Below are 26,560 nucleotides of genomic sequence, written 5' to 3' on the forward strand. Positions count from 1 at the left end.
AATGTACCTGGATGATTCTGATATTTGAATGTCTGTCTATGCTTGCAATGCGTTGCTGTTTAGATGTAAGTATTTAAAAGAAAGGAGAAAGTGCACACACTTTGAGACTTCAGCTCTATTGAGACGCAGTCCTGAACTCATTATATAAACAAATACATCAGGAAAAAAAGATGAAAAAAGATAGATGAAAGGTATAGAGTATGCAGCTAGACCTGGCTCGAGACGTAATGTGAAAGCCATCCTGCCTATGTTGTTGCAGTCTTATATCCGTCCGGTCATCTAACCTACTTTGTGTTGGTTAAAAGGAAGGCCTCCAGGCAGCAGGCATAACTCGAATCCAGTGTTTATTTTTCTCTCTAGACTGTTAGTCCACAAGCTTTTCCTGACCAGGCGAAAGTAAGCCAAGAAACCTCTAGTCTCAAGATATTAAGTCAGATCAGGGCTTATTCCAAGAGAGTGAAACATGCTTTGGATAGTCTGAGCTTAGAAAATGGTCAAAGTCAAAGTAGGTAAATGATTACTTTCACAGGTCATGTGTCAAAAGATAATTCAAGAGCAGAGTCAAGTTTGAGTTTCAAAGCAGAAATCTCAAGCATCCTCTTACGTTCAGCTTCTTCTGTCTTTAATCACACGTGGTACTACACACACACACACACACACACACACACACACACACACACACACACACACACACACACACACACACACACACACACACACACACACAGGGGCTCGCCATCTGGATTACTCACTCAGGCATATTACCATAACTAATCTCTGTTTGTCTTTGGAGAGCAAGAAACCTTCTCCCTCACTGACAGTTTTCACATTTTCTTAGAAATTATCCATGGTGCTCACATGCAAGGGACTGTTCACCAGAGTGACACCCAGTAATATATTAATAAAGTAATACAGTCATTAACGCTGGGCAGTGAGAATAAGATTTTTCCAGTTTGTGGTGAATTTTCAGCTTCTAGGCAGTACAAAATCTAATTTAGGAGTAGTGCTGAAATTTATTAGCATAGCAATTACTCAATTGACAGAAAATCAACAATTTCATCGTATCAAATTTGAGGATTTACTGTGTTTCTCCCTTTTTATATCATCATTAATTAAATATCTTCTGGTTTTGGACTGTTGGTTGAACAAAACAAGCAGTTTGAAGATGTCACCCTGGGCACTGGAACATTGTGACGGTAATTTTTCACTATTATCTGACATGTATCCTTTGCCCCTCTGTTTCTGCAGGACAATGCAGGATATGGAGAACCCCCAGGTCACCTCATGTAACAAGGGAGACCAGCATTACCGCAGCTCCCCTAGTAACCAGTCCTCCTCCAGTGATCCAGGACCCTGCGGTAACAGCACCTGGTCCCAGCAGCCTGGATATGATGGGTACAGGACCACAGTAGTGTTACTTCTTTTGAAATAGCCTCTAAGTAGTCCCTTCAGGAATATGTGTTTTTTTCAGTAATGAATGCGGCTACAATCAGGCCCAGCTCTATTTCTGAGAACTTGCAATTTTTCAAAATGACAGCAATTTTTCCACATGAAATGACCAAATCATCAGCACACTTTTGGCCAGTCGGCACTCCTTTTTTGCAGGACGTGATCTAACAAACAATAAAATGATGCATGCATTTGTCTAATACCACATCCAGTGCCCTAAATGAGGGAAGATGATGGAGGGTGATGAGTTTCATGTATGAGATTTGTTTTAGAATTATTGTAGTTTCCATTCAGTCATCTCCAAGCCTTGGTTTCATAATCCCATTAAGGAGAAAATAAAGGCTACTTAAAACTAAATGGGCACTTGTAAATTAAACATTCAGTTTTATAGCCATTAAAAAGCCAAGCCAAGTACAGTATATTTCGTTCTTGTAACTTAAGCACATCTTCTTTCTTCTGTTTAAAATATTTAAATCTGATGAGCACTTAAGTATAATAGGAACTGATTATAAGAATTCTTTCTTGTCCTTCGGTATATCCTACTGCGTTGAAAATAGATGTTTTGGTAAAGTTGATCTCAGAACTGTAATTCTGGAAAGAGCAGGAAGAAGAGGCTTCAGCTAATGGAGTCCTTGTAGCGTCTGTCTAACTAGTTTGTAGCCACCACGGTTTCTTTCTGACATAAAACGTCCTCTTTACGGTACATGTCAATATAGATCTATTTTCAATATTATGGTCTTTTCCCAGCTTTCCATCATATGATGGTTTGCAGGGCAGCGTAGCTTCAGGCTGCACCCGCATTACGTCTGTAAGGCTGAGACTTGTACGCGAGCAGAATCCGTCAGAGACCAGTGTCTGTCTGGAAGTGGTTACGGACCATGATAAGAGGCTTAGCTCCGCACTGCTGCTTTGCTGTCAGAGGCCTCAAAAAGTGCGCTGAACTCTCAGTGTGCCCTCAGAGGTGCCATGATGCAGAACAACAGACGTGTTGACTGGACAATTGATCACCAGTTAGTGTTAGCAAAAGTTCACGAGACACTGTGGCCTCTGTTCATCTATTGTAACCTTCATTGGCTCTTTAATTAAGACCAGCATTGAAAATTTTGCTGCTCTTTCCCCTTTGTCAAGAGCAAGTGCGCCTGGCATGCCAAGTCGAATGAAAGGAGGTCTCATGTCAGCGTTGTCTGGCAGCTTCTTTATTCTATTATAAGCTCAAGTGATTTGACCTTAAATGATCTTGGGCTAATTGCTGTACAATTGTGGTAAATCTATTGAAACCCTTTCTCTGACTAGAATACAGAGCTCACTCTATAGACAGTATAAAATCATTTACAGCCCCTTTCCCCCCTCCTTTCTGTAGTTGTCCTTCCCCTATTCTCCACGAGCGGGCAGGGGACATGCAGGGGGGCGATGGAGAAATCCACAGGGAGAGGGAGCCCACCCTGGAGAGGACCAGGTCTGCAGGTGAGTTAGATGTTCTTTCATCTAAGCACTCATGATTCAGGTAAATATGGTGTCTAGAAATGTTAAAAAGACATATGACCCAGGGCTTTCATCAGTTGCACTTAGTGTGATTTAAGCTGTTTTTTCATACCTGGTACTTCTCAACACTCACATTCTTCTTGCTCCACAGAGGCCAAATGGCACATCCCCTCCACCAAGATCCTGAACCCTCTGAAGCAAAGAGAAGGTGGAAAAGACTCTCCCAACAAGCTGTCCAGGGTAAATGTCTGGACTTATTTTAAATTCAGTTTGACAGAATCTGCCCACATGACAGTTAATGCAAGTGTTTAGAAATTCAGTGGCTTGTTTTGAGGGGCACAATGTTTGAAAGCTCTGACTTTAATGCAGCCTCCGCAGTATTTGTGGAGTAGAGTGTTTTGCACTGCCCAACTCTGCTCTGTCAGACCTGGTTTACCCCTCATCAGCGTTTGAATCGGGGTGAGGTCAGATTGCCCCTGTTTAACAGCCACTCAATTGGGGTATTCAACCTCATGGTGTTCCCTGTTGCTGCTCTTTGCTCTTATCACTTTCCCTTCATCAGCATGCTAATGGGTGTCTCATCTCATCACCATTTCTGGTTGTCTCACACTTTTCTAGGACACATTTTCCTAGAAGGCTGAATATATTACGTGCCCGAGCCTCTCATTTCCCCCTTCTCAATATACCCGTCTCACTTATCTTTTATTTTTTCCCATACACCATCTTTGCTTCTGTCTTTTCTTTCTCCTTTGATGCTGGAGGCTGGAGCATACAGCAACAACTTTCTGTGGTTTTAGCCAGTGTTGTGTTAACCCAGACCAATGGATAAAAATTTAAACCATTCCCTTGGAACTCTCTCGTTTAATGCACAGAGCTTGTTTTTTTTTTTTTAATGTGATGTGATTTAAGTTGCTTCCGTGGTGTAGGGGTGTCAAGCATAGCATAAAGAAGACAACATAACAGGTCATACTCCTGAGGTTTTAATTTATGTTCTCTATTTAAGCATTACTGTTAACCACATTCACACCTGATGATGAACAACTCTGGCTTTCTGGTCTTAACTGAGTAAAGTAGTTGCTGAAAATGTTATACACCCCTTTTAAACCCGCATTTGCGAGGTCACAAACGAAGTATGTAACAATCAGCATCTTCTGTTTGTATTCCTTCCTGTTACTGTGAACTAGCCAGACAGTAACGTAGGCCTCAAGAAAACCAGCTGTCACTTCAGTCAGGGACACATGAACATGTGATGTAGGCTGATGGGTAAAGCCATCCCCTTCTGGTGCCCCAAGCATGTCAAAACAACTGTAAGAATTATTTGCACCTGCTGTTTGACCTTGTCTGATTTACTGTATTTCTGTCTCCTTCACCCCTCTTGTGCTCTCTTTCAACCAGACGGGCGATAAAAACTCAAGCCACTCAAGTAGCAACACTCTCTCAAGCAATGCCTCCAGCAATAGCGACGATAAGCACTTTGGCTCTGGAGACTTGATGGACCCAGAGATGCTGGGCCTCACTTACATCAAAGGGGCTTCCACAGACAGCGGCATTGACACTAATCCCTGCGTGGCCCCTGGGGCCCGGGTGTTGCTGCAGGGCAGGGTGGGAGAGCAGGGACACCCCTGGGTATCAGAGCACCATGAGGACGGGGCGTCAGAAGAGGATCATGGGAAACTGTACCTGCCACAGGGCTACGCCTCTGCCATTATGTCTAGTCATGTGACGGAAGGAAGCATCGGCGACCTAAGCGAGATCTCATCCCATTCAAGGTACAGTGCAGTGATAGAATGTGTGTTTTTATTTAACTTTCTTCCCCTAAAAGACTCTGTAGATGTGTCATTTCTAATTGTTTAAGCTGCATATGTCCGCAATTGTCCAGTTAAAAGTGTGTTTTGGGTAGCAACAATTTAGCTTTCGAGATGGGTGATCAATAAAAGGGAAAAACCTGAATGATTGTGTGGAAAAACATAACAAATGCTTCCATACAGGTCACAAAGGGTAACTGAACTGGAGGGAAATGACGTGAATCATATACTATAGAGGAGTGATATGACAGAAAGCCATCATCATAACACCAAATGAGGGAATATGCTTTGGACGAACATTGTCCGCTCCTCCAGCAGAGTTCCAGAGACTGGTTCAGTTTATGATAAGTAGCATTGAATCTCTTCTGAAGGCCCAACACATTACTTGGACACTCTGTTTATTTTTTTTCCCGTGTATTTGCCACCACACGGTATACGTGACTCATGTTCTTTCTTCTCTAATTAATTCATTCTGTTCGGGTCATTGATTTGCCCGCTGACAAAAATCACACCCTTTTCATGGAATATGGCTCGAAGCACAATCCACTGTGTTCAAACAAGTGGATCTACATTCACACATACACCACTGGTGCCACGCTTTTCAGCCCATTATCTGTTCTGTTAAACACACACCGAGACAAAATCATGCACAAAAGGATGGTTGCTGGCTGTTAGCTGACCTTTTCACCCAGCCGTGCTCCCTCGCTCCTGAGCCGCAGCCTGACTCATCCAGCTGTGCTGAAGCCAGTGGGTGGGGCTGCTGTCAGGCTGGAGCAACATGGGGGGTTTCATCATGCCGCCATCCAAGTCCTCCTTACCAGACTGGGGCCCATCTGGGAAAGAGGAGAGGTGTCAGAGAGGGTTGGCCCCGCAGCCACTCACAGTCTGTCTCTAGGAAATAGAATGAGTATCTATTTGTTTATGCCATATAGGATTATGTTACCGCAATCTGTTCAGATCATTGACCTGTTTGGGTGGCATCAGAACTGTGTACTCCATGATATCATTCAGAAATGAGTAAAGAGCCCATGCCATCACCTTGACTACTCCGATGTATCCCACTTTTTATACAGTGGTCTTTGACACCGGAGTGTCATCTGAACAAACAGTGAAGCAGCAGGAGCACATTTCATAGGGGTGTGGCCCAGATGGTTATGAATATGGAAACAGATTATATAGTGGCTCCAGCTAAAGCCAACATTGATGTCTCAGGGGGTTTTAGCAGAATGTTTTGTGTTCACTCAAAGTTGTCCAGCAATCAACAAGGCTTTAGGACCAAAACCTGACATCTTTATGGACCTGTGCAGTTTATCTAAATTGCAGGATGACACCTGACCAGGCAGGGGCAAAGAAACATGAACTGCCTACCCTCATATTAACCTTAATCCCACACATCACAGGCGCTTTATTCCATCATTCCAATTTGCATGACTTTATCAATTTGTTCCTAATGACTTTATATCATTGCGCTGGGGGACCCCAATCAAAAGCACCCAAGTCCACCTATGTGGTTTTAATTATTACTATTTATTGTGTTCACGTTTGCCATCGTTCCTAATTTGGCTTAAAATTACAGAAACCTAATTATACCAGAATCAAAGTATTGCATTAGACAAAAAAGTATATATATTTTTGTTATACACAATATGCAAATTCATTTTAACATGCCTAAAATAATAATAATCAGTTGTTGTTGTTTTTTGTTTTTTTCATAAGACCTTTACTTAACATTTTGCTATGATGGCTGTTTTTTACAGTAATTAAGTCGGTGGTCCTTATGTTGATAGAATGATGAAATATAGGAAACTACAGTAGATGTGCCTATTCTGAGGGAAGGGAAATTTGCAAAGGATGAAACCTAAGCAATATAAGTAAAAAATTAAAAAAAAACAGACAGGCATGCTGTTTGGCTGATGCGTGGCTCATTGGCTCATCCTGCCTAAATCTGCCAATATCTGAACGAGTAAGGATATGGAGTTATGTTAAGTATTCTCAAGGTTCAGTTCACCCACATAAAAAAAACAAAAAACATTTTCCCACTTACCTTGAGATATCTATCCATCTAGTTTCTTTTTTACGGAAAATTTTCCTTAAAAACCAGAAATCAAAGAAGTCAGAAGTCATAGTGGTGGATACTTCAAAATAAAACTGGCTACATACCACACTCCTTTTATGATTTGAGTGCTCTGACCGTTTAATCTGGTTTGTCAGTTGATATTTGACTAAATATTAGGACAAAGTTCAGCAGGAATATGCACATGATAGACTGGATGTGAGTCATCTTTCACTGTAGGTTAGATTTAAACTAGCTTGTCTAAACTCTCCGTGGAGGAAAGTATGTCTTCCCGTCTAAGTCAACAGCAGAGCCAAGCATTCAGTACTCATTTTAAGTTCAAAATCATCTTGTTTTGTTATTTCTGAAAATCTGACCACAATTTTTCATTGTTGATGTTTGTTTATGCTTTCATGTTTTTTTCTGTTTTTAAATTCATTCATTGTGGTCACTTTTGAGTTACATTATGCTGTATTTTTTTGCTGTCTGGTCAGTGGCTCACACCACTCTGGCAGTCCCCTGGCCCGTGGTGCCAGATACTGTATGTCCGCAGACTCCTCCAAGGTGTACACCATCCCCCAGACCAGCAGCTCAGGGCCAGGGCCAGAACCGGGGCCAGGGCCCAGCTCAGAGGCCTGTGGACAGACACGACCACAGTCTGGTTGCAAACTCCTTGTGGGAATGAAGACGACTGATGATGATGATGAGGATGAGGATGCCCGCAGCACTGAGGGACCTCCCAGCATTTCAGAGTGTGGGTGAGTGTGTGACAGAGAAAGCAAGAGAGAGCATGTCCAAATGCACTCTTTATACCACAAAAACAAAAGGAAGTTTAGTATAGTTTGGTTCCAGTTCAACATTAGCTATATTAACATTTAAACATGCTAACTGGCCTCATCAGCACTGTATCTCTCACCTGTGAGATGTTTCCTCCCAGACTTGCTGTCTTGAGCCAGAACCATTCCTATACAAATGCCCCCCACCCCAATCAGTGTGCATAAACTGGCCTTGATTGAAGCCGACAGCCACAAAATAAATAAGCTCAATGAAGCTGCGGACATAACACACTTGGCACATGTCACTTGTGGTTATTGATTCTTCCCGTGAAGCCGGGTCCCCGTGGGCTGCCAGACTTGAACCTCTACCAGAATCTCTGCTGGGAGCCAAGCAGCGATCCGCACAACACACTGCTGTCAAACATGCAGTCCAAGGACACCTGCCACAGAATCTCCTCTAGGAAGAAGAATGTATGCAGTCGCTCAGCCAGGTTGAGAATGTATACTCTCCTCAGACTTTATATGACTTTATATGAACAGTGACGACTGACTGTATCTGTCTGATGATTAAATGGCTTGCTGTAGAGAACAGAGAGACATTCATGGTGACATTGAAACGTGTGTGTGTGTGTGTGTGTGTGTGTGTGTGTGTGTGTGTGTGTGTGTGTTCATTCGAAGTAGTTTGCGTGTGGGCTCGGGGCACATTTGGAGGACAGAATGTGAGATTTGCCCTGGAAGAAACCCCCTGCTCTAGCTCCCAAATAATTTCATTTAGGCTGTGAAATTTGCCACTTAAGGGCTATGTGATTGATCACATGAACTGAAGTCATCTTCGGCCGACTTATGAAAAAGCTCTGTAATCCAGTTACCCTCTGCATTGTTTGTTTATATATTCCTGTAGTTTTATTTCATCTTACATAACAGTGCCTCATGATGAATGGCCTAATATTACTCGCAGATATTGTTCTAACATAATGAAGTTTCTCTTCCCCTTTTCTGAAAAGTTTTCTCATTTGCTCTAATGCTATATGTAATGCATTATGTGTAACAATGCTAACCCTGGGCTGTTTCTCTCTTGCCTCTGCTTCTTATTCCAGAGGAGCGGAGAGCTTGTTAGCCTTCCTTCTTAAAATGCTGTCTGAGCGTTCAAGGTACACAGTTTGTCAAAGTCAACCCCGTGGCCCAGTCTGACCCAGCCTGCTCCCCCACATATCACAACCCCCACCCCGCCACCCTTTGCCCCAGACCACCGCCCCACTCATCTCTCGTGGCAGGTCTAAAGTGCTAGTCCTGCCATGTGGCACATGCTGAGAGTGGAGGGCAACCAGCTGTGCATCAGTGGCTTTGACATTTCCGCTGTATCTCCTTGTGTACCAGTACTTTCTCCGTTAGACCCTCATCCAACATGCTCTCTGAAATCCTGTAGTTATGTTTCCATTAAAAGTTTTGTGAATTTCTGAAATGTTTTTAAAATAAAATCATCATGAATCAGTGCATTTTTCTGTCAATTATCTTGAAGCAAGCATATTTTTATTATATTATGTAAAAATTACAAATTTAATCGAGCTCCAGTAACTCGGCTTTATGATGCTTGATATGAATTTCATTCTGCTTCATACCCATAAATTTGTCTCTTCTGAACCACCCGGTGGTGGAACAAGCAATGCGCAACAAGCAACTCAGTCTGGACACAAACCAGGAGTGTTGTGGTTACGTGCACCCAATGCCCTCACTCTTTTTGTGCTTCTTGGCCTTTCTGGTGAAGTGGAGGCCTGTCGCAGTGATTGGCAGCATGACATTAATGCCTTGTGTCTTCAGTAGAAGAAGCAGAAGAAAGTACTGCGACCTCAAAGTGCAATCAAAAAATCTATTTCCATCAGCATTTATTGCATTTTGTAGTATTGATAGGCCAATTTTCCACCTCGGCCAAGCCTAAAGGAATCAATTTATTTGTCTATTTTCAAATTTTTTATATTAAAACTGTGTATTTCTAACAGTGGATGAAAACGTACCTTCTTTCTTTCATACACAGAATCAGGACTTGCTTTCCAAGAAAACATTTATTACACATTGTAGTATTTAACAGATGCTCTTGCACAGTAGATTAACCTTTAATAACAAAGGTCAAGGCTTTAGCTTTGCTCCAGTCTTTTTGTGATCACTGATAGATCATCTAAGAACAAATTGTACCACCAGGATACAGAACTCAATTAATTTCACTTCTTTTTCCTGGATGCAGCCTTCAGAATAAAGCAATTGCTTCTGAACCGGCCTTGAATCAGTCAGAAAGAATCTGATAATCGCACATTTGCAATAAGCGTCTATGTATTTAGGGCTTGGTTGCCATGGTGCCAAAAGCTTAAAAAAGGGCAACTCTCAGCAGTAGTGTCTCTAGGTAACCATTGCAGCCAGGTGGTCCCATCGTCTCGCCGTCTAGCGTATCACCCTCCAGAAATCTAACACCCTGCCAACAGCACTCAGTGTATCATGCTCACAGGCTGCTCACTTAAAGCAGAGGTCTCACAGCCACAACTTCACCAGCCAGGTTTTGTCACCCCACCGCACCCCTCTAAACACTCTCAAAATCATGTATATGTTCTCTGAAAATACCCACTGCCCCACTGACAACCATCGCCTCTTGTGGGTCCTTCTCCAACACTGTTTAACAGCTCTCTTGTCTTCCTCTGTTGTTGTCTGAACACTCCCCTAGAGTCTGTGGTTTGCACTTGTCTCTGGATGTAATTTCTGTCAAAAACCCTCCGTTTTTCCTTCCTTCCTTTTCTTCCTCTCACAGCACTTGGCCACACTCTCCACCGTCTCTTTAATCATGGGTTTGGCGTTGTGAAATGGCACGTGGTGGTACTAAAAATAAATTCCCTCCCTAGCTCCTCTCTCTAACCCTGTTACCCCCATGTTCACCTCACTAGCATGAGCAGGGAGGCACCTGATCTTGGCATGCGAAGATGGATCCACCTGAACTGCTTGTGTGATACTGACATTATTTTCTAAATAGCTGGACCCAAGCTGTGATGGCCCAAGGCCTCCCCTGCAGGTTGTGGCTTTCATGCCCCTTCTGATGAGCTCTGCTTTTCTGTGCCCTCTGTGTTGTCTACAGGCAGCTGTATGCACAGGAGGCTGCCTGCCGGCTCCAGGCTGCTGAGAGGGATGGAAAATCACTGCAGAGGCTTTCGAAAGAAGAGTATCTTAAAATGATGCTGCCCGACAGCCCTCCTGGAGAGGACAGGAGTCGGAAGGTGAGGTCGTTGTGGCTGATTGAGCAACAAACCTTTAATTTACATTGACACACGGACAAATGAAACTGTAAAGTAATGATTGATAGCATGATTACATGACATGCTAAAGATATTCTACTGCAAACCTGGCTATTTTATCATGCTGACTCACCGTTAATCTCTTGCTGGGAAGACGTAAAAGCAGGACACCAGCTGATGGGGTTTGTCTCTCCCAACACAAGACCCTTTCAATTCCCATTGACTGGCACAGAGTGGTTAATTTAATTTATAATGGGGCCTGGGTTTGCTCAGTCGGGATGTCATGGATTAAAGGTACGGAGATGCAGAGAGTGCATCGATGTTTGATGTTCCTGTGTCCTGCAGACTCTATTAATTGCATCTTCAGTTCCCCACGCGCCATCCCCCTTCCCCCATCCATTATCTACCAGGAAGGGACCCTGGAGACATATAAATCAGTTATTTTTGGATGCGGCTCAATTCTAACATAAATGCACTAGAGAAGGCAGGCATGTCCTCTGGCACAGGTAGGCTTTGTCCCTCACATGACGCATCTCAGTGCACTGACTAGCTTGTCTTGCTGTTGCACACTGGGCTTACAGTATATAAAATGTGTAGAACCAAGCAGTGCCTGTCTAAAATTAAAGAAGGTGTATAAGGCCTGCGAAGTGATTTCCCTTCAACTGATGCTATTTTGTTTTCCCACAGAGAAGGAAAGCACAGTAATCAGTACAAAGGTGCTGCTTATTGGATTCAAAGAGCAGTATGGTCTTTGTTGTAATCACACTCTCCTGTCTGATTCAGTGCGATAATACAATGTGTGGAAAAACAATCTGGGAGAGAGATGCATGAGGGACGGCACAGCGCCAGACACTCCAACCATATACACATCTGATCCCAATGAACACATACTGTTCTTTTCTGGGAGCAGCTTCGCTGGGACTGCATGTTTTCAATCACTAGCTGGCACGTAAAGGAATCAAATTACAGTAATGACAATGTTGGAAACATCATTGCTGTATTTCTAATTTAATACAGTCTGACTTGTTTAATCTCTTAAGTAATTAAACAGTCTACAGTAAAGGTTAATTTGCATGTCACTTCCGGTAGTCACCCGATGCCTTTGTGTGGGTGAGCAGGTGCAGAGAGATTTTTCTTGCCAGCCGCTGTGTCTGCTGGGACGCCCTTCCACAGACAGGCAGACTATTGTGTAGCTGACGTAAAGGAAAGGCCGTTCACAGCTTATTCTCCCACAACGTTCCTCTCTTGAACCTCCTGTGGGAAAGAAAAAAAAGGATCTGAATAGGTGGTTGTCCAACACATCCTCTCAAGTGGCACGTCAAAGGGTTCCAGTGCTGGTTGTTGTCTTTGTTCAGTGCGGGCAGCGAGGAGGGGAAAAAAGTCAGGAAAATCAGGATAAATCTAGGTGGATGTGTCACTTCTGCCTCAACTGATAAGAGCGTTGCTGTTGTACAAAGTGATTTGCATTACAGCCCAAATCAGGGTGAGGACTGTTGCCAGCTGAGGTGGATTTAGACACGCTAAAATAGTCCATAATCTTGCAGGTTTGATTAATACAATATTTTCGATAACCAGTGCCAAGATGTGTTCAGAGAGCCTGGTTTGATGCCGTGGATGTAATAAATAGATAGCTTCTGAGAAAACATTAAGCCCTCTTGCAAATGGTTTCATTTGCCGTGACTCCATTTAATGGAGCTCTAAGTCAGTGCTATTTTTGCTTTATATGAGAGAGCAGCAAATCCTGTTTAAAGTTGTTTTGATGAGCGAGAACCTTATGGGCTCTAATCTTGTAAAGTTGGGTGGGAAAACTTGCAATAAGATACAACCGTGTTAAGTTAAAGCCTCTGAGATGTTCTGTGGAGGCAATATGTATGTATGCTGCTTTGAATTCCAGTATACATCTCCGCTTTAAAGACCTACTAGTTGTTTGTTAAATTCTCACGGTGGGATTTGTGGGGGATCTGTTTGAAATGGAGATGGCTGGGTGTTGGCTTGTGGGGATACTAGTCTTGTGTTGGTTACAGCTGGGAAGCCAAAGGCAGACATTTACCCATCTGGCCAACTGTCCCGCATATCATTTGTGGCTACTTTTGATGTCACTCCTGCAGTATTTATGTAAGCTAAAAGGGACAATGATGGATTGGATTGGCCTTTTGTGGTTTTGTGTGTTTAAAGAGGAGATCCTCTTGTCAAAATTCTGGCCACGGTCATGAAAGTCCCTGCAGTGGTATCCTGTGCTCTTGGAATGCAGTGGTATTAGATTTTCACAGTACGATAACCGCTTTATTATCACGTTATATGCTGCTAGTAGTAGTAGTAGTAGTAGTAGTTTTATTATTACTATCAGTTACAATTACTTTAAAAAGGAATGAAACACAAGGGGTTTTTTGGTTGAACAAAATATTATGTCCTGACATACATGACATTTGATATAAACTTGACATTTTCTAATAACGCTCATATGGTAGAATTCAATACCATAGATGCTATGGATAAGCAAATGTACATGTTATTGGTAACAGTAAAATGTTCATAGCATAGTACACTGTGAAACCAGTACACCACTGCAACCCTACTGTGCACCGAGGATATCGGGACGAAGCTGCTTTTCAACCCTCACAGCTGTTGTGATTGTTCCTCCTGACCTTGTGTTGCATTTTGACATGTGCATTGCCTTGCACCAGCCTCTAAAAGTCTTGTTTAGATGCTTTGCGATATGAGTCCTATTCTAGAGAGTACACACAAAGCAGCAAATGCACTTTTGTGTATGTAGGTCATACCCAACGCTTCACTGGACTGTGTTCATTGGGTCTTTGGTTTGGAAACCAAGGGAAAATGTGTAGAGTTTAGTCAAAAGTACAATAACCACACTGTTATAATACTAATACTAAAATATTGTAAGGAATGCAAAGTTTTTTTGACAAAGTTTGTGGACACATTTTGATCGAATATTTTTTTGTGCTTGTGTCTGTCTTATGTCAAATGCAAATACAATCTTAGCTTGTCTGTTAGCTTATATTTTTCTTTTCCGTCCCGTATTGTGGCACCTACACTTAGTTGTCTCTGTTTTCCTGTACTTTCTCACATTAAGCTCAGTGACTATTGGCTGCCTTGATGGTAGTGACCTCTGTCACTACCTCCACAAGCCCTGTCCACTGTTTTTCCCCCTTCTGCCAGACACTCTCCAGCTGTGCTCAGTCCATCTGCATTTTCCTGAGAGCAAAGACTGTAATCGATTCCTGACACTACTCCCTGATGTTGCCTCCTTACCCACCCAGCTGCCCACTTGTGTAAACCTGCTGTGCAGAGGACAGGCAAAGCACAGGGAAGATCTAGACAGAGGGCCATCGCTGGGGGTTTGGATCATTTGCCTTGTTGTGACTCTCTCTTGACAAATTGTTCTACCTCTCCTTCTCTTAGGTGTCAGCAGTGGGCAGTTTGTCACCGAGACGCTCCCTATACCGGACTCTATCGGATGAGAGTGTGTGTAGTAACCGCAAGGGTTCGTCCTACGCCAGCTCGCATAGCTCCATGCTGGACCAAGCCATGCCTAACGACATACTCTTCAGCACCACACCACCTTACCACAGCACGCTGCCTCCTCGCATGGTCCACAACCAGGGAGCATCCAACCTAAAGAGTAAGTACAGACAGTGAAACTCACACTGGGCTAACGGGTGCTAAAGAAACGCCTCCAAATGTGTACAGTACTTGACATCACCACGGATACTGCAGAGAAGCTGCTTCAAATAAAAACAAAGAATTCTTACTAAAACACCTCTTAGACAGGAAAAGCTAATGCAGACTTTCTCTGCATGTTGCACTTGGATTATCATTCCTCTTCTCTGGCACCAGATAAGAGCCAGGATATAGATAACTTGTTTGAAGAGCCACTTGTGTCCTACTGATATCATTAGCACAACTGGTACACACTCAAGCAGCACTCCTCAATATAGCCAACTAATTGGAACTGGGTGAGGCGGTGTGCAGCATGCAAGGGGCCTGCTGCTCCGTCTGCATTAAGCAGACACCTGTCACTGCTGGCTAGTATTCCCCTCTCTGCTGTTCTCCAGCATCCACTGAATATGCATTAGCGATGAGAGGCGTGCGCCTGCGACACTGCAGGTTTGTAAGATCTGTGACGTGAACATGCCTATTTTTCCATCAGGAGTTTCACGATGTCTGTCATACGTTATGTTTCATTCACTCATAAGTCCCTGCCTGCCTGCCTCCCCTCTCTGTCCCTCCTGTCTCATTTCCATACCACTCCTCATCTGTCTCCGGCTGCCGTCGTTAGATAGAAAATGGCTTTTGGAAAGATGTTTCTCTCTTTGGCCTCTTCTGGCTGTCAACCTGATGGATTTTCCCGATTGTTTTGAAGGGTAGTTGAGAACACAGGCTCCCTCTTTCCCTTACTGAAACAGCCCAATTTGGTAAACAGTGAATCACTCCTGCTCCAAGATGCTGGGTAAATTGAAAGGAGAGTGTCAGCATCACCTCAAGCTCTCTCTCTGTCTCTTCTCTGCTTCTCCACTCATGCTTTTCTAAATGCCTCTCTGCAGAATGGGAGCTTGTTTATTGCATTCCCCGTCTTTCATGGCTGACAGGGAGGCAGGGCGGGAGGGACAGAGGGGAGCAAAAGAAGATATTGATTGAAACATGAAGACATTCACTTAGACAAGTCATTTATCACTCCTCAGACAGCACCTTGCGAGTGCTATGCAGAGAAGGTGGTTTAATGTGACTCTAGCCTGTCGTGCTGTCACATAACAAAACTTTTCTTTCCAAAGTTAAATTGTTTGCAACCTTTAGGAGGATTTGTTATTTCGGTGCATCCAGATTAGAACTGGACTCAGGTGAAGGTATGATTGAATATGAGTTACTTAGCATAGTCTTGAGCTAGGTGATTTGGTGTGCAAGGCTGGAGTTAGGGAAGTTTCACCCTTTTTAGCAGCAATAACTAGTTCAAATAAACCCCCTGCCTTCCCCCTTCTACGCCCCCCCCATCCCTCTCCCAACTCCTCTTGTCTGCTCTGATGCAAACTGATGGGCGACTCAGGGATTGTCCCTAAACCCAGGCCAGGCCTAGACACTGATCGGAGTGCCTGCCTGTCTCTGCAGATGAGTTTTGGTTCTCTGACGGCTCCTTGGCGGACAGGTCCAAGTTCAGCGACCCGGGTCTCATGCCCCTCCCAGATACTGCCTCAGGCCTGGACTGGTCTCACCTGGTTGACGCAGCACGAGCCTTTGAAGGTAACCAGCCTGGCTGAAGCTGCTGGCACCTTGTGTAACCTCCCCCGTCCTCCTGGCTGCTTAGCGTGTGTGCGTGTGCGTGTGCGTGTGCGTGTGCGTGTGCGTGTCTGTAATCTGCAAGTGCTAGCTCGCTTGAATGTGCAGGTTTGTGTGTCCTTTGTGTTTGTGTTTCTTCTAGTGTCTCCTAAGTGCTGTAGGAGGTGACTTGTGGGAATCTTTTTGCTTTTTGCGCCTCTGCCCTGAGTCCCCGTGTGATTCCTGTCGACCTCTGGAACTTGGAAAATGAGCCATCATTTGTCAGCACAGACATGGAGCCAATTTTTACTCCATAAAGCCAGCAAGTCGCCATTCGGAGAGAGTTCTTATATGTTCCCTTATACTATTAAGCTCTTGGGTTGATAGTTTGGGGGGAATTTAAGCTTTGCCTTTTGTCCAGGAGGTCTGAATATGGTCCACTGGAAGTGGTTGGATTTTATTCTTCTACAAAACAATGACAAACATCTCATCCGGCCCAAAGCGGTGGATACCATCCCTAGAAATAGAAATCTATATTTTTAAGCTGGGCTTTCTTATAACCTGTCTGAATGGCTGCTTTAGAGTATTTGCATTTTTTGGTGACTCTGGAACAAGCGATTTAGGAAATTGAGTATGCACAAAAATTGAATTGCAGTATTTTTTGTCTTTCTAGACAGCGGGACAGATGTGTTCCTGTCAAAACTGAAATCTGTCTTTTCACTCAGTCACACTCTATTTGCAGTTAATTAGCATTGACAGCCATCGTCTCAGCCACTTCATGGTCAGCATCATCACTTCTGTTCATTTATTTCCCCACGGTTTACGTACTTTTTCAACCACTCTCATGCCAGTGTGTTTACCATTTCTTATCACGGATACGCTAACATGCCATGCGTTTTATTTTCCAACTTGATCTCTGTCTGACCCCGAGATCAGTGAGCAGGCAGCATAGCATGTGACCATTCATTGTCATAATTAATGAATCCTCTATAGAGTTCCTTCTTCGATACATTTCCTGCTGCATAGCTCGCAGCATATCATTTAACCGGAGTGGAATCAGCGGAGATGATGCAGACTCTGACTGGCAGCTAGAAGGCAGTTGTCACGGCAGCCTGGCTGGCCCAGAAAAGCGCTGTGTAAACTGGAGTCTTGTTGCCAAGCAGAAAGTGGCTCCAGGCTGCCATCGTGCCGTGTACGTTCAACCAGCTCTGTTTAGAGGCAGGAGAGAAAGAGGTTGCCAGCCATGCAAAGCATTTATAGCGTTCATAACCTAAGCCATGTGGATCCTGAGAGACTGCTCTTATTCCTGATGCAAAAAGGCAGTTTGGATTTGGAATTAAAAAAAACAGGCTTTGATAAATGTCAGCAACAGAAGGCTTTTGGTGCATTCACTGAAAGCTCTTTGTCAACTATTGGATATGTTTTAATATTACCTCAGAAATCACAGACTGTCGTGTTTTCTCTTCAGCGTAATCTGTTTTTCTTTGATTGTCCAGTAAATCTGGACACCGGGTCACGCAAAAATGAAAAGCTGCTTTTCTGCACCCATCAGTGCTTACCTTGAAGTCTTTAATCTTTCTGATGCAGCCATCAAATATGAGGAAAATGTTCATTCATATGTAAATTAAAGCTTGGTCTCCCTTTCCTGCCTCGTCTGAACATCCAACTCCAGGCTCTATCAGCTTTTGTCTTGGAGTGGATTAGCTTTCATTTGGGGGCTAAATTAATAGAAGGGTTTCCTTAATCTTTTCTATGAATATGCAGATCCTCCTATCTTTAGTCTCAGACCAAGGGCTTGAAAGAGAGAGAGTGGGTTCTAAAGAAAAGAGTATCACGCCTTAAAACCGAACAGTCCCCAAGTGTAACATGCCAAGTTTGGGTTTTCCATGGGGTGTTGAGCAAGCTTAAGGGCTTGATATGGTAAAACAAGCATGACTGGTGCCTTACATCTCTCTGGGATCCAGCCCATTATGAGCAAAACAGCTGTTAGAGGAAGCTCAGAGGGGCGAGGGCCCCAGAGCAACACCCAAGAGACTTAGATAGTCTAGAAATGCTCTGTTTACCGCCTTGCTCCTTTTTGTCTGGTTATAAATCTCTCAGTGTGGGAGGACTTCCCTTTTGGTGGCTTTGCAACAGCGCTTAAACCAGAGCCACTCATTCATACAAAGCATGAATGAATCACCTCATCCTGTCAGGAATGCGAGCATGCGAGTGTGTTGTTCTGCTCTACTTTAGTTGCATGCTGATAACATGAAAAGCGTTGCCGAACACATTTCCTGTTGTTGATGTTGAGGGCAGATAATGACCTATTCCGTCACCCGTTCTGTCTCCAGACCAGCGCGTGGCATCTTTCTGCACCATGACGGACATGCAGCGGGCAGAGGCTCTGCAGATCTCAAGAGAGCTGACCAGACGGGTGGTGGAGGCGGAGGGAGCAGCGCTGGAAGCAGAGTAGGCTTTACTGACGCACACGAGCACCAACGCTCCAGCAGCAACTGAATAATTGACTGTTCGCTAAACCATCCAGGGGGTTACATTAGAGCTAGTAACATTTCAATTAAATGTATTTATTGTACTGTACTAAAAATTAACTAGGACTAACTAGCTCTACACTGCAATACACAAACAATGTTGCTGCTATATTTTCATGTCCCAGTTATACATAATAAATGAATTAATGAACCATGGCTACCTCATTTAAGAAAATGAGAGAGCAGAAAACTTGATAGGTATAGCAACAGTAACAGCAACGGGCGGGACTTAGCTAACCATTATCAGCTTTTATATTATGTTTTATTCGTGTAATAATTGAGTCTTGCTGAGTCTTAACAGCATCCAATTTTGTGTCGCCCAACAGCGGCTCCCCCTCCACACTGACGGGCAAAGTCAACCAGTTGGAGGTGATCCTCAGGCAGCTGCAGCATGACCTCAGAAAGGTAAGTTTGCATATATCAGACTCATTTCTTGATTACGTTTCCATCAACTTCTTGCTCTCCTTTCTCATGTCAACAAATACTGCATGTCTGTGTCACACAAGTCGGGAGAATAGGCATTGAGTAATGGGTGCCCTGAGGTCTGTGTAATACAAACTCGTCCACTTAATTCAATATCCTGCTTCCTTTCCTTATTGTTTCCCAGGCCAACATTTCCCCACCTCCACTAATGTGCTTAAAGCGGAGAGAGGAAATGCGTTTTTATCAGAACAGAGAAAAGGCTGCTTTGCCATGTTAATGCCTCCCATTTACACAGCGCAGATGAAAGACGGATGTTCTTGTAATAGCGGGGCTTTTATCAACCTCTTGTAGCCATTTATTTTTGCCTCATGTACCGGTGTTGTGTGTGTGTGTGTGTGTGTGTGTGTGTGTTCAGGAGAAAGAGGATAAGGCGATGTTGCAGGAGGAGGTTCAACACCTGAGACAGGACAACATGCGACTGCAGGAGGAGAGTCAGACAGCGGCGGCTCAGCTAAGGAAGTTCACAGAGTGGTTCTTTCATACCATCGACAAGAAACCCTGAGAGAGAGAGAGAGAGAGAGAGAGAGAGAGAGAGAGAGAGACCCGCGGAAAAAGAGAGGGAGCGAGTGCAAGATGGCCTTCACTCCTCCTGAGCACCCACTAAACTTCTACTTAAGACTCCCAGATGATCCACAGGCAAACAAACTTTCAAACAAACCATTACCGGCCACCAGAGTAATCAAGACTGTAGTGCAGTCCCTGAAACCCTGACCTGGACCTTAGCTTTGGGATCCTCTTCTGTCTGAAGCGCAGGGCTGTTTCTGACATTTTTCCATCCTGGCAAACGAGACTCTTGGGAAACCTCCTCATCTCCAGCGCTGGGGAGGAATTAAGGAAGGCGACCCCTGGGGGCCCCTCGCCGGTGTCCCTGGGATCTTCTTACAGTAGTGGAATGTAAAGCTCATTTACTGTAGTCAACATATAATCTACCTACGTATGTCCCGTCAGTCTACTGTACTGTATACTCAGCTGTACTGTATCATACTGCGCACACTGTCACACAGCTGTTTCTGTGCCGCCCTTCACGGACACAGGAAAGTAGAGCGGGTGAGGCGAGGAGGGGAGGAATGTACTGGACATAATGAAGTGGTACTTGCTGTCTGCTTGCACCAAGAGGAATTCACATGTGGCGGTCTTGAAAAGTACAGTGTGTGGGGGGGGAAATGAATGTAGCTCAACTGAAGCTCTTTTTTTCTTTTTTTTCTTTTTTTTTTTTTTTTTGGCTGGATATCTGGTTCCCAAAGTCACAAAGGTTTCAAGGTTTGAAGTTCTGGGCCATTTTCCTTTTGATAAATTCCGCTTTTCTGTTCTTCAGTATTGTAATTGTAGGGTCACATGGCAGTAAGTTTGATGTTTTAAGGTGCTTTCCCTACGCACACGTTTGTCAGTAGTTTGCATTCACTGTCACAATGTCCTAGCAATAATGAAGTGGTAGTTACAAAACTGTTTAAAAAAAAAAAACAAAAAAAAAAAAAGTTAGCACAAACGTGAAGAGTTCCTGTCGAGAAGCAGTTGTACTTGACATGTATTTATAAAACAGGAAGAGACTGTGCCTAAAACTCTTGGTTGTAAATGGATTGTTTCTCTTTGCTTTTAATTCTCTTTTATAAACACATGCCTTGTCTGTGGCTCACTGATCTAAAATCGTGTGAATGTATGTATGTGTGTGTGTGTGTGTGTGTGTGTGTGTAGTTTATCACAGCAAAATGTGTTCTTATGCAGTGGTTTCTAGAGCATTAGAGCAAGAGCCAGTGAACCACACTTACAATGCCAAATGTGTTTATTTCTGTACATATCTGCCACAGAAGTGTCTTGTATTTAACACTATTATTTAAGCTTATTTAACCTAAAGTTGTTTATTTTATTAAGGGTATTTGTTTTTTTTTTGGTTTTTGGTTTTTTTCTGCACTAAGGAGAGATAACGCTCTGTGTATGTTGTAAAGTGTGTAGCTTGCCAGGGCATAAAAAAACTATATATTTAAATATATAAATGATGATTTTGGAGATTCCAACATTTGGATGCTGCTAGATTACAGTTTGCTGGTTTGTATGCTTTTAAAAATGTCTCTCTCCGTAAACTGTCTCATCCCTGGTGGGACACTGGTTGCTTTATTTGTTTTTGTTCTGGGTTTTTTTTTTTGTTTTTTTTTTAATAAATGTAGCTGTAAAAATAGGTGATGTTTGTGTGTTTTTAATGTTTCTGTTGCCAACATTTTTAACCAAAAGCAGTGATTTGAGATTTTACTGAAGGATGACCTGCACATGTCAAAATATGCAAGAAATGCTTATTAGCATTAGAGTATTAAATGCTAAGCTTAGCATAAAGCTTAGCATAAAGACTGGAAGTGGGGGTTTAGTAAGTTTTAAAGGTGTTGGGAGGCAGATTTTGTTACCTTTGCACAGAGCTATGCTAACATTATGCTACACTATATTTTGTGCAGAAATGAGTGGTATTAATCTTCTCATCTCACTCAGTAAGACGGTGAACTAGGTTCCAAATGTCAAACTAGTCATTTAATGCAATACTTACATGCTTAAATGTAAATCAAGAGTTTTTTGCTGCTGTAACTTTATCCCCTCTCCTCACTGCCTATGAAGCAGTCCTTTCCTAACACATTTCTAATTTAAGAAATCCACAGTCCTTCAATGATTTTTTTTAATTAGTCATGTGGGGATCTTCCATAGACTTCTCTTTTGAGTATGAAATTTCATTTTTGCATTGAGCTGAGCAAGAAAGCAGGGAAACTCAAAGAGGAAATTTTGCACTATAAAGGCGTTTGAAGTTTGGAAGATAGCTGCTTGATCCTCACATTGTCTGGTCGGCACATTTCAGCTAATTCCTAATAATGAGGGACTAAATCTTGATAGAATTGTAAAAGTCACAGATATTTTTTTTAAAAATTAAAATCCATTAAAAGCATTATAAATGTAATGCATAAAGGGGCCTTATACATTGGAAAGACGAGACAAAGAAATAAGTTATTAGAAATAAGTAACATGATTTCAGAGGAGAGCTCTTGGAAATGAAGATTGACACAGCTGAGTATATGTCCTCATGAGCCAACTGATACCTCTTCTCCAGGCTTTAAACAAAAGACAAAGAGCTAATTTTGGGGCAGTACATGAGCTCCCGCAGGAGAAAAAGGAGACAACAACCTTTTCTATGAGACTTTTTCATCCTCTATTTTGTAAACAGCAGGTGTGCTAAGACTTTCGAATGGAAACATGAAACCGTAATGTGTTTGTGACTTGATTCCCTCTGAGTTGGTGTGCTTTAAATAAATGACAGATGTTACTTTCACCGCAGGGACGGCAAAGGACTCAGTGAATAATTAATCAAAAGCCTTTTTGGGTGCGGAGAGAAAAACAATTAAATTTGTTTGCTACTTCCTGCATAAACCTCCAGCCCAGCTGCTGGAGTGTGGTCCAATCTATCACACTCTCTCGGGGCTGGTGGATATGCAGCTGCAGTGTGGGTAGAGCTGGTCTGGCCATGTCTTTTTTGGATTAATGTTTTTCACCTTTGAGGGAGTTGGAGCCAGTTGCAGGTAGCTTGTTTGAAACATTTTTATGTTTGCAGCACCACGGTCTCCGAAAAGCCTGTGTCTGAGATTATGAAGCAATTTAAAATTTGAAAAAGCCGCTTCATCCAAGTCTTTGTGAGTGAACGTGGCAGCATGTTGTGACCTCTCCATCAGGCCACGCCGCACCAGACCTGCCTGTATAAATGCCTGGACGGTCATGTGTGTTTGTGTGGACCATAGCCTATACATAAAAAGGTGTGGACGAGCTCTGGGTTTGGCCAGGAGCAGCGTGCAGTGAGATGAGGTGCTTGATCTACATGTGTGTGAGCGGTGCCAGGACAGCAGATGGGAGCTCACACTGGCACAAGGCAAATGTGTTGCCTGTTTCAGATTGTGGAGGATTCCAGGGTGTGTTGTGCAGGATAAGATCGCAAGCTCGACCAGTGTTGAGAAGTGCCAAATGACTCCGGCGTCGTGGGAAATCTGGAGGAGTATCCATGGACAGAGGCCGGGGTCAGCAGCAGAGAGTGAAAAAGAAAAACTAGCTGCAGCAAGAAGATGCATGAGACCAATCCAATAGTGCAATGACATGTTGGAATTTTATTACCCTTGCAAAATATGCTGACAAGCAGTAAAGTTAGACCCAATCCAATAGGGTGAAAATCTGCTCTAACCAGATGGGTGAGCTTACAATCACGCAAACCATATTGATCTCAAATATTTGACTGTGTCAGCAGTTAAAGGAATAAACGTTTCTCCTCTGCTCTGGAGCGACGGTAATCCACCACTACACAGATTTGGTGCCCATCACCCATAATAGCATGTGACTGGGACGCAGTTGTCCTGCTTCCACAGTCCCACAGCAGATGCTCTCCTGCTGTGAGTGCCACCCGAGTCAGGATCACGTTACCCAGAATAGGGTTCAGTGTGCTCAAAGCACAGCTGGCACAGCTCTGGCGGGAGGGGGGGGGGGGGGGGGGGGGGGTCAGCCTGTAGTAACTTTCCTGTAGCTTTCCTGAAAACAATGGATTAGAGTTTGTGTTTCTCTTGTATTAATGTAAAAAAGTGTGGCTGTTGTATGTAAACCTTGGATCAATATATTGATACCATATTTTTGACTTTTCCCAGAAAGTTTGATGTATAAATTATTGACCACTACTGAGATATAAAGCATAGAACAAGGCAAAAAAAGAAAAATTCAATGGGCTTGGCTTTGGTCTTGTCAGACAGTTAGGAAATCTCAATTGTGTTGTGTGCCTGCGAGGCGTAACAGCAGGATTAGCTGGCTCACCTGGGCTTCTTATCTGTGCAGCTCATCTCTCCTCTGCAGGCGCTTTGAAATTCCCTCTCACTCACTGGGGAGCTGCACCTCACACACAACACAACAGAAAGGAAAGGACAGAGAGGGGAGGGAGGGGAGCGGGAAGGGAAGATCCTCCAAACCAACAGAAAGTCATCTCTCTCCCCCATCTGCCTCCCGGGTCCCCGCGAGCTGTCACTATCTGTCAGTCAAGTCACAGGTGACCACCCTCTTAGCTGAACCTAGTGAAGGACGACATTTTATAAGCCACTTGCCTGCCTGCCTGGCCTCAAAAAAATCAGAAAGGTTAAAAAAAAAAACCTCCAGAAAGGTCATTCATTGCAGAAAAGCTTGAAATCTCACACATCCAGCAGAGACAAAACCTCTCGTGTTGTAGGTATGGGAATAAAAAGTAGGCTCATGTCTTGTATTCCCCATGTGTTGTTTCACTGTCCAAAATAGATAGAGCGACAGGAACAAATAGATAAGACAGGGCAGCTGAATTATCTTCATTTGCCCACATTGTCCTTGTATGTTGTCCTTGTCAGCCTCGGAGCAACAACGAGGTCTGCCATTGATTCTCATTCGTCTGCTTCCAGTGCAAACAGGCATTCAAGGCGCGGGGCAGGTGGGTGAGTGGTGGTTTGGAGGTGTTCAGAACCAGATCTATGCTGACTTTCCCTTTTTTTTTTAACTATTGATTATGCAGAGTTGCATTAGTCTGGCCTGGCCTGTGTGGCTGAGTGCAGAGGTTGCTTTAGAGGGTCATGGGAATATTGATGTCTGGAGGGTGAACGGTAGGTGTGAGAGTGGGGGCGTATTGTAGCCTACCGAATAACAAACAACCCCCACTCACCCATCATCAGCAATAAAAGCTTAACTTGAGAGGCAATCGATCCCCTGTGTGAGAGAGGAGCTACACAGAGACGTTGGAAGGTCAAACGCAAAATGTGCTTGAGTCTTTCTCGTCACACAGTGAGCTCAGGAAAGAGTGATTAGCCATTTACCTTCAACCTGGCCTGCTCACATCAAACTGTTAAACAGTGTGCATGCTATGTCCATGTGGAGTTAATAACAACAGACCTATCATAATCTGACAGCAGGAATTGTTGAAATTCTGCTTCTTGCTCATTTTGGTGATCTCACTTTCATCGTCATTTGTATGGGACTCATGGAGCTCATTCTCTACAGTAAAATGTGTGCAAGCTCTTGAAACGGGACTATAAATTTGATTCAGCCACACAAGGCTAATCAGTTAACGGCTGTCCCATACCTCACTGCACACCTGGATTTTTCTATTTTACTCTCAGGGTTGTTAAATATCTGAAAGAGCAGATGTCTCTATTTTGAACTGTGGACCAGATGTGAAAATGTAAAAAACAACAAAATTCCTATCAGGAGGTCACTTCCTTACAGTAAGTCCATAATCTCTTTTTCCATACCTTAAAATAATTTCATATGACCTAACAAGAGTATGTAGACACAGGCGTGCTCACAGCGATGATGCTAACATGCTAATGCATAGCAGGTATGCTCTCAGCTGGCAATTTATTAGGAACATCTTGATAAAAAGAATGCAGTGTTATGCAACTGTGCTGCAATGATCCATACTTTTTGTTAAAAGAGAGGTGTTGATTGATTTAGGAGGCTGCAGTTTGTGGTGCTGTTGAATTGTATCACATTGGATTGTATTATACTGAGCGGTGTTCCTAATATTTTGTCTACCCCTGCAGTTTTCAGTGGGATGGACACAATCCTCTCAGTATAACACAAGACAATTCAGCAGTATAGAAATTACATCCTTCAAAATGACCATAAAGTCGAATCAACACCACTCTCTAACACGTTAAATTAAAACTTCATGAAGGCAGGATTGTTTGTGGCGCTCTTGGAGAAGCCTGCTTCGGTTTGGTGTACCTAATAAACTGGCAACTGTACTCTACCATGTTAGCATTTTAATATTTGCTAATTAGCACTAAACACAAAGAGGAGTTGAGGATGATGAGAATATAATTTAATCTGTAAACTTTGACCTGTGGCACTAAATGAAAAGTCAGCGGGACACCAAGGTAACAAGGTTTCATCCTCCAAAGACCATGAATGCTTTTTGAAAATTGTGGACTGACTGATCTGCCAAAAGTGCCATCCCCACAGCCACAGTGCTAGTGTGGCTAAAAATGACCATATGTAATTAGCAGTGTTTACAGTAGCTGACATTTTCCTTAGTATTTATATCAAACTTCATCTTGCGGGCCCCCCACCTGAGGGAGTTGTGCTCACATTCTCTCACAGAGACGTGAATCAGGGATTAGTCTCCTGCTTCACATGCCAGATGGTGACATTTATGTCTTTATTCAGCATGTCAACAAAAGTCATAAACGTTAATCTATGAAGCCTAGTAAAACATAAGAACCAGAAGATTTTGATTTGTGATTTAAATTAGTCTGCTTGGTAGCAGGACTTTATGTTCACCAGGAGCAATGAAGCAAACACTGAATATTGGTATTTTCCTGAATAGTTAATTAACCGGTTCAATAAGTACAAATTAATGTGCTCTCCTTCCTCTCCCAATGACAGCGCAATGTTGTGATGATGTAGGAACAGAGCTCCACCATTA

At 43.3% G+C, this 26,560-nt stretch overlaps 1 protein-coding gene across 9 annotated transcripts in view; it reads left to right on the forward strand.

The window, feature by feature from the left end:
- Positions 1–20,566, forward strand: part of LOC119916954 (signal-induced proliferation-associated 1-like protein 2) — a 75,874-nt gene extending 55,308 nt beyond the window's left edge. For 2 of the 9 annotated variants that reach the window (XM_038736950.1, XM_038736949.1), the window contains 11 exons: positions 1,249–1,395; positions 2,810–2,913; positions 3,083–3,171; positions 4,327–4,700; positions 7,284–7,547; positions 10,681–10,819; positions 14,258–14,477; positions 15,959–16,090; positions 18,439–18,556; positions 18,963–19,041; positions 19,475–20,566. In XM_038736950.1, coding sequence (XP_038592878.1) covers positions 1,249–1,395; positions 2,810–2,913; positions 3,083–3,171; positions 4,327–4,700; positions 7,284–7,547; positions 10,681–10,819; positions 14,258–14,477; positions 15,959–16,090; positions 18,439–18,556; positions 18,963–19,041; positions 19,475–19,621 — 1,813 coding nt within the window. In that variant the 3' untranslated portion in view covers positions 19,622–20,566. The other 7 variants (XM_038736957.1, XM_038736952.1, XM_038736951.1 and 4 more) reach the window with 7 other exon arrangements.
- Positions 20,567–26,560: the final 5,994 nt, after the last annotated feature.

Source organism: Micropterus salmoides, unplaced genomic scaffold (assembly GCF_014851395.1).
Source record: "Micropterus salmoides isolate LMB-PRFRI ecotype aquatic unplaced genomic scaffold, ASM1485139v1 Ms_hic_scaffold_22, whole genome shotgun sequence".
NCBI classification, from domain to species: domain Eukaryota; kingdom Metazoa; phylum Chordata; class Actinopteri; order Centrarchiformes; family Centrarchidae; genus Micropterus; species Micropterus salmoides.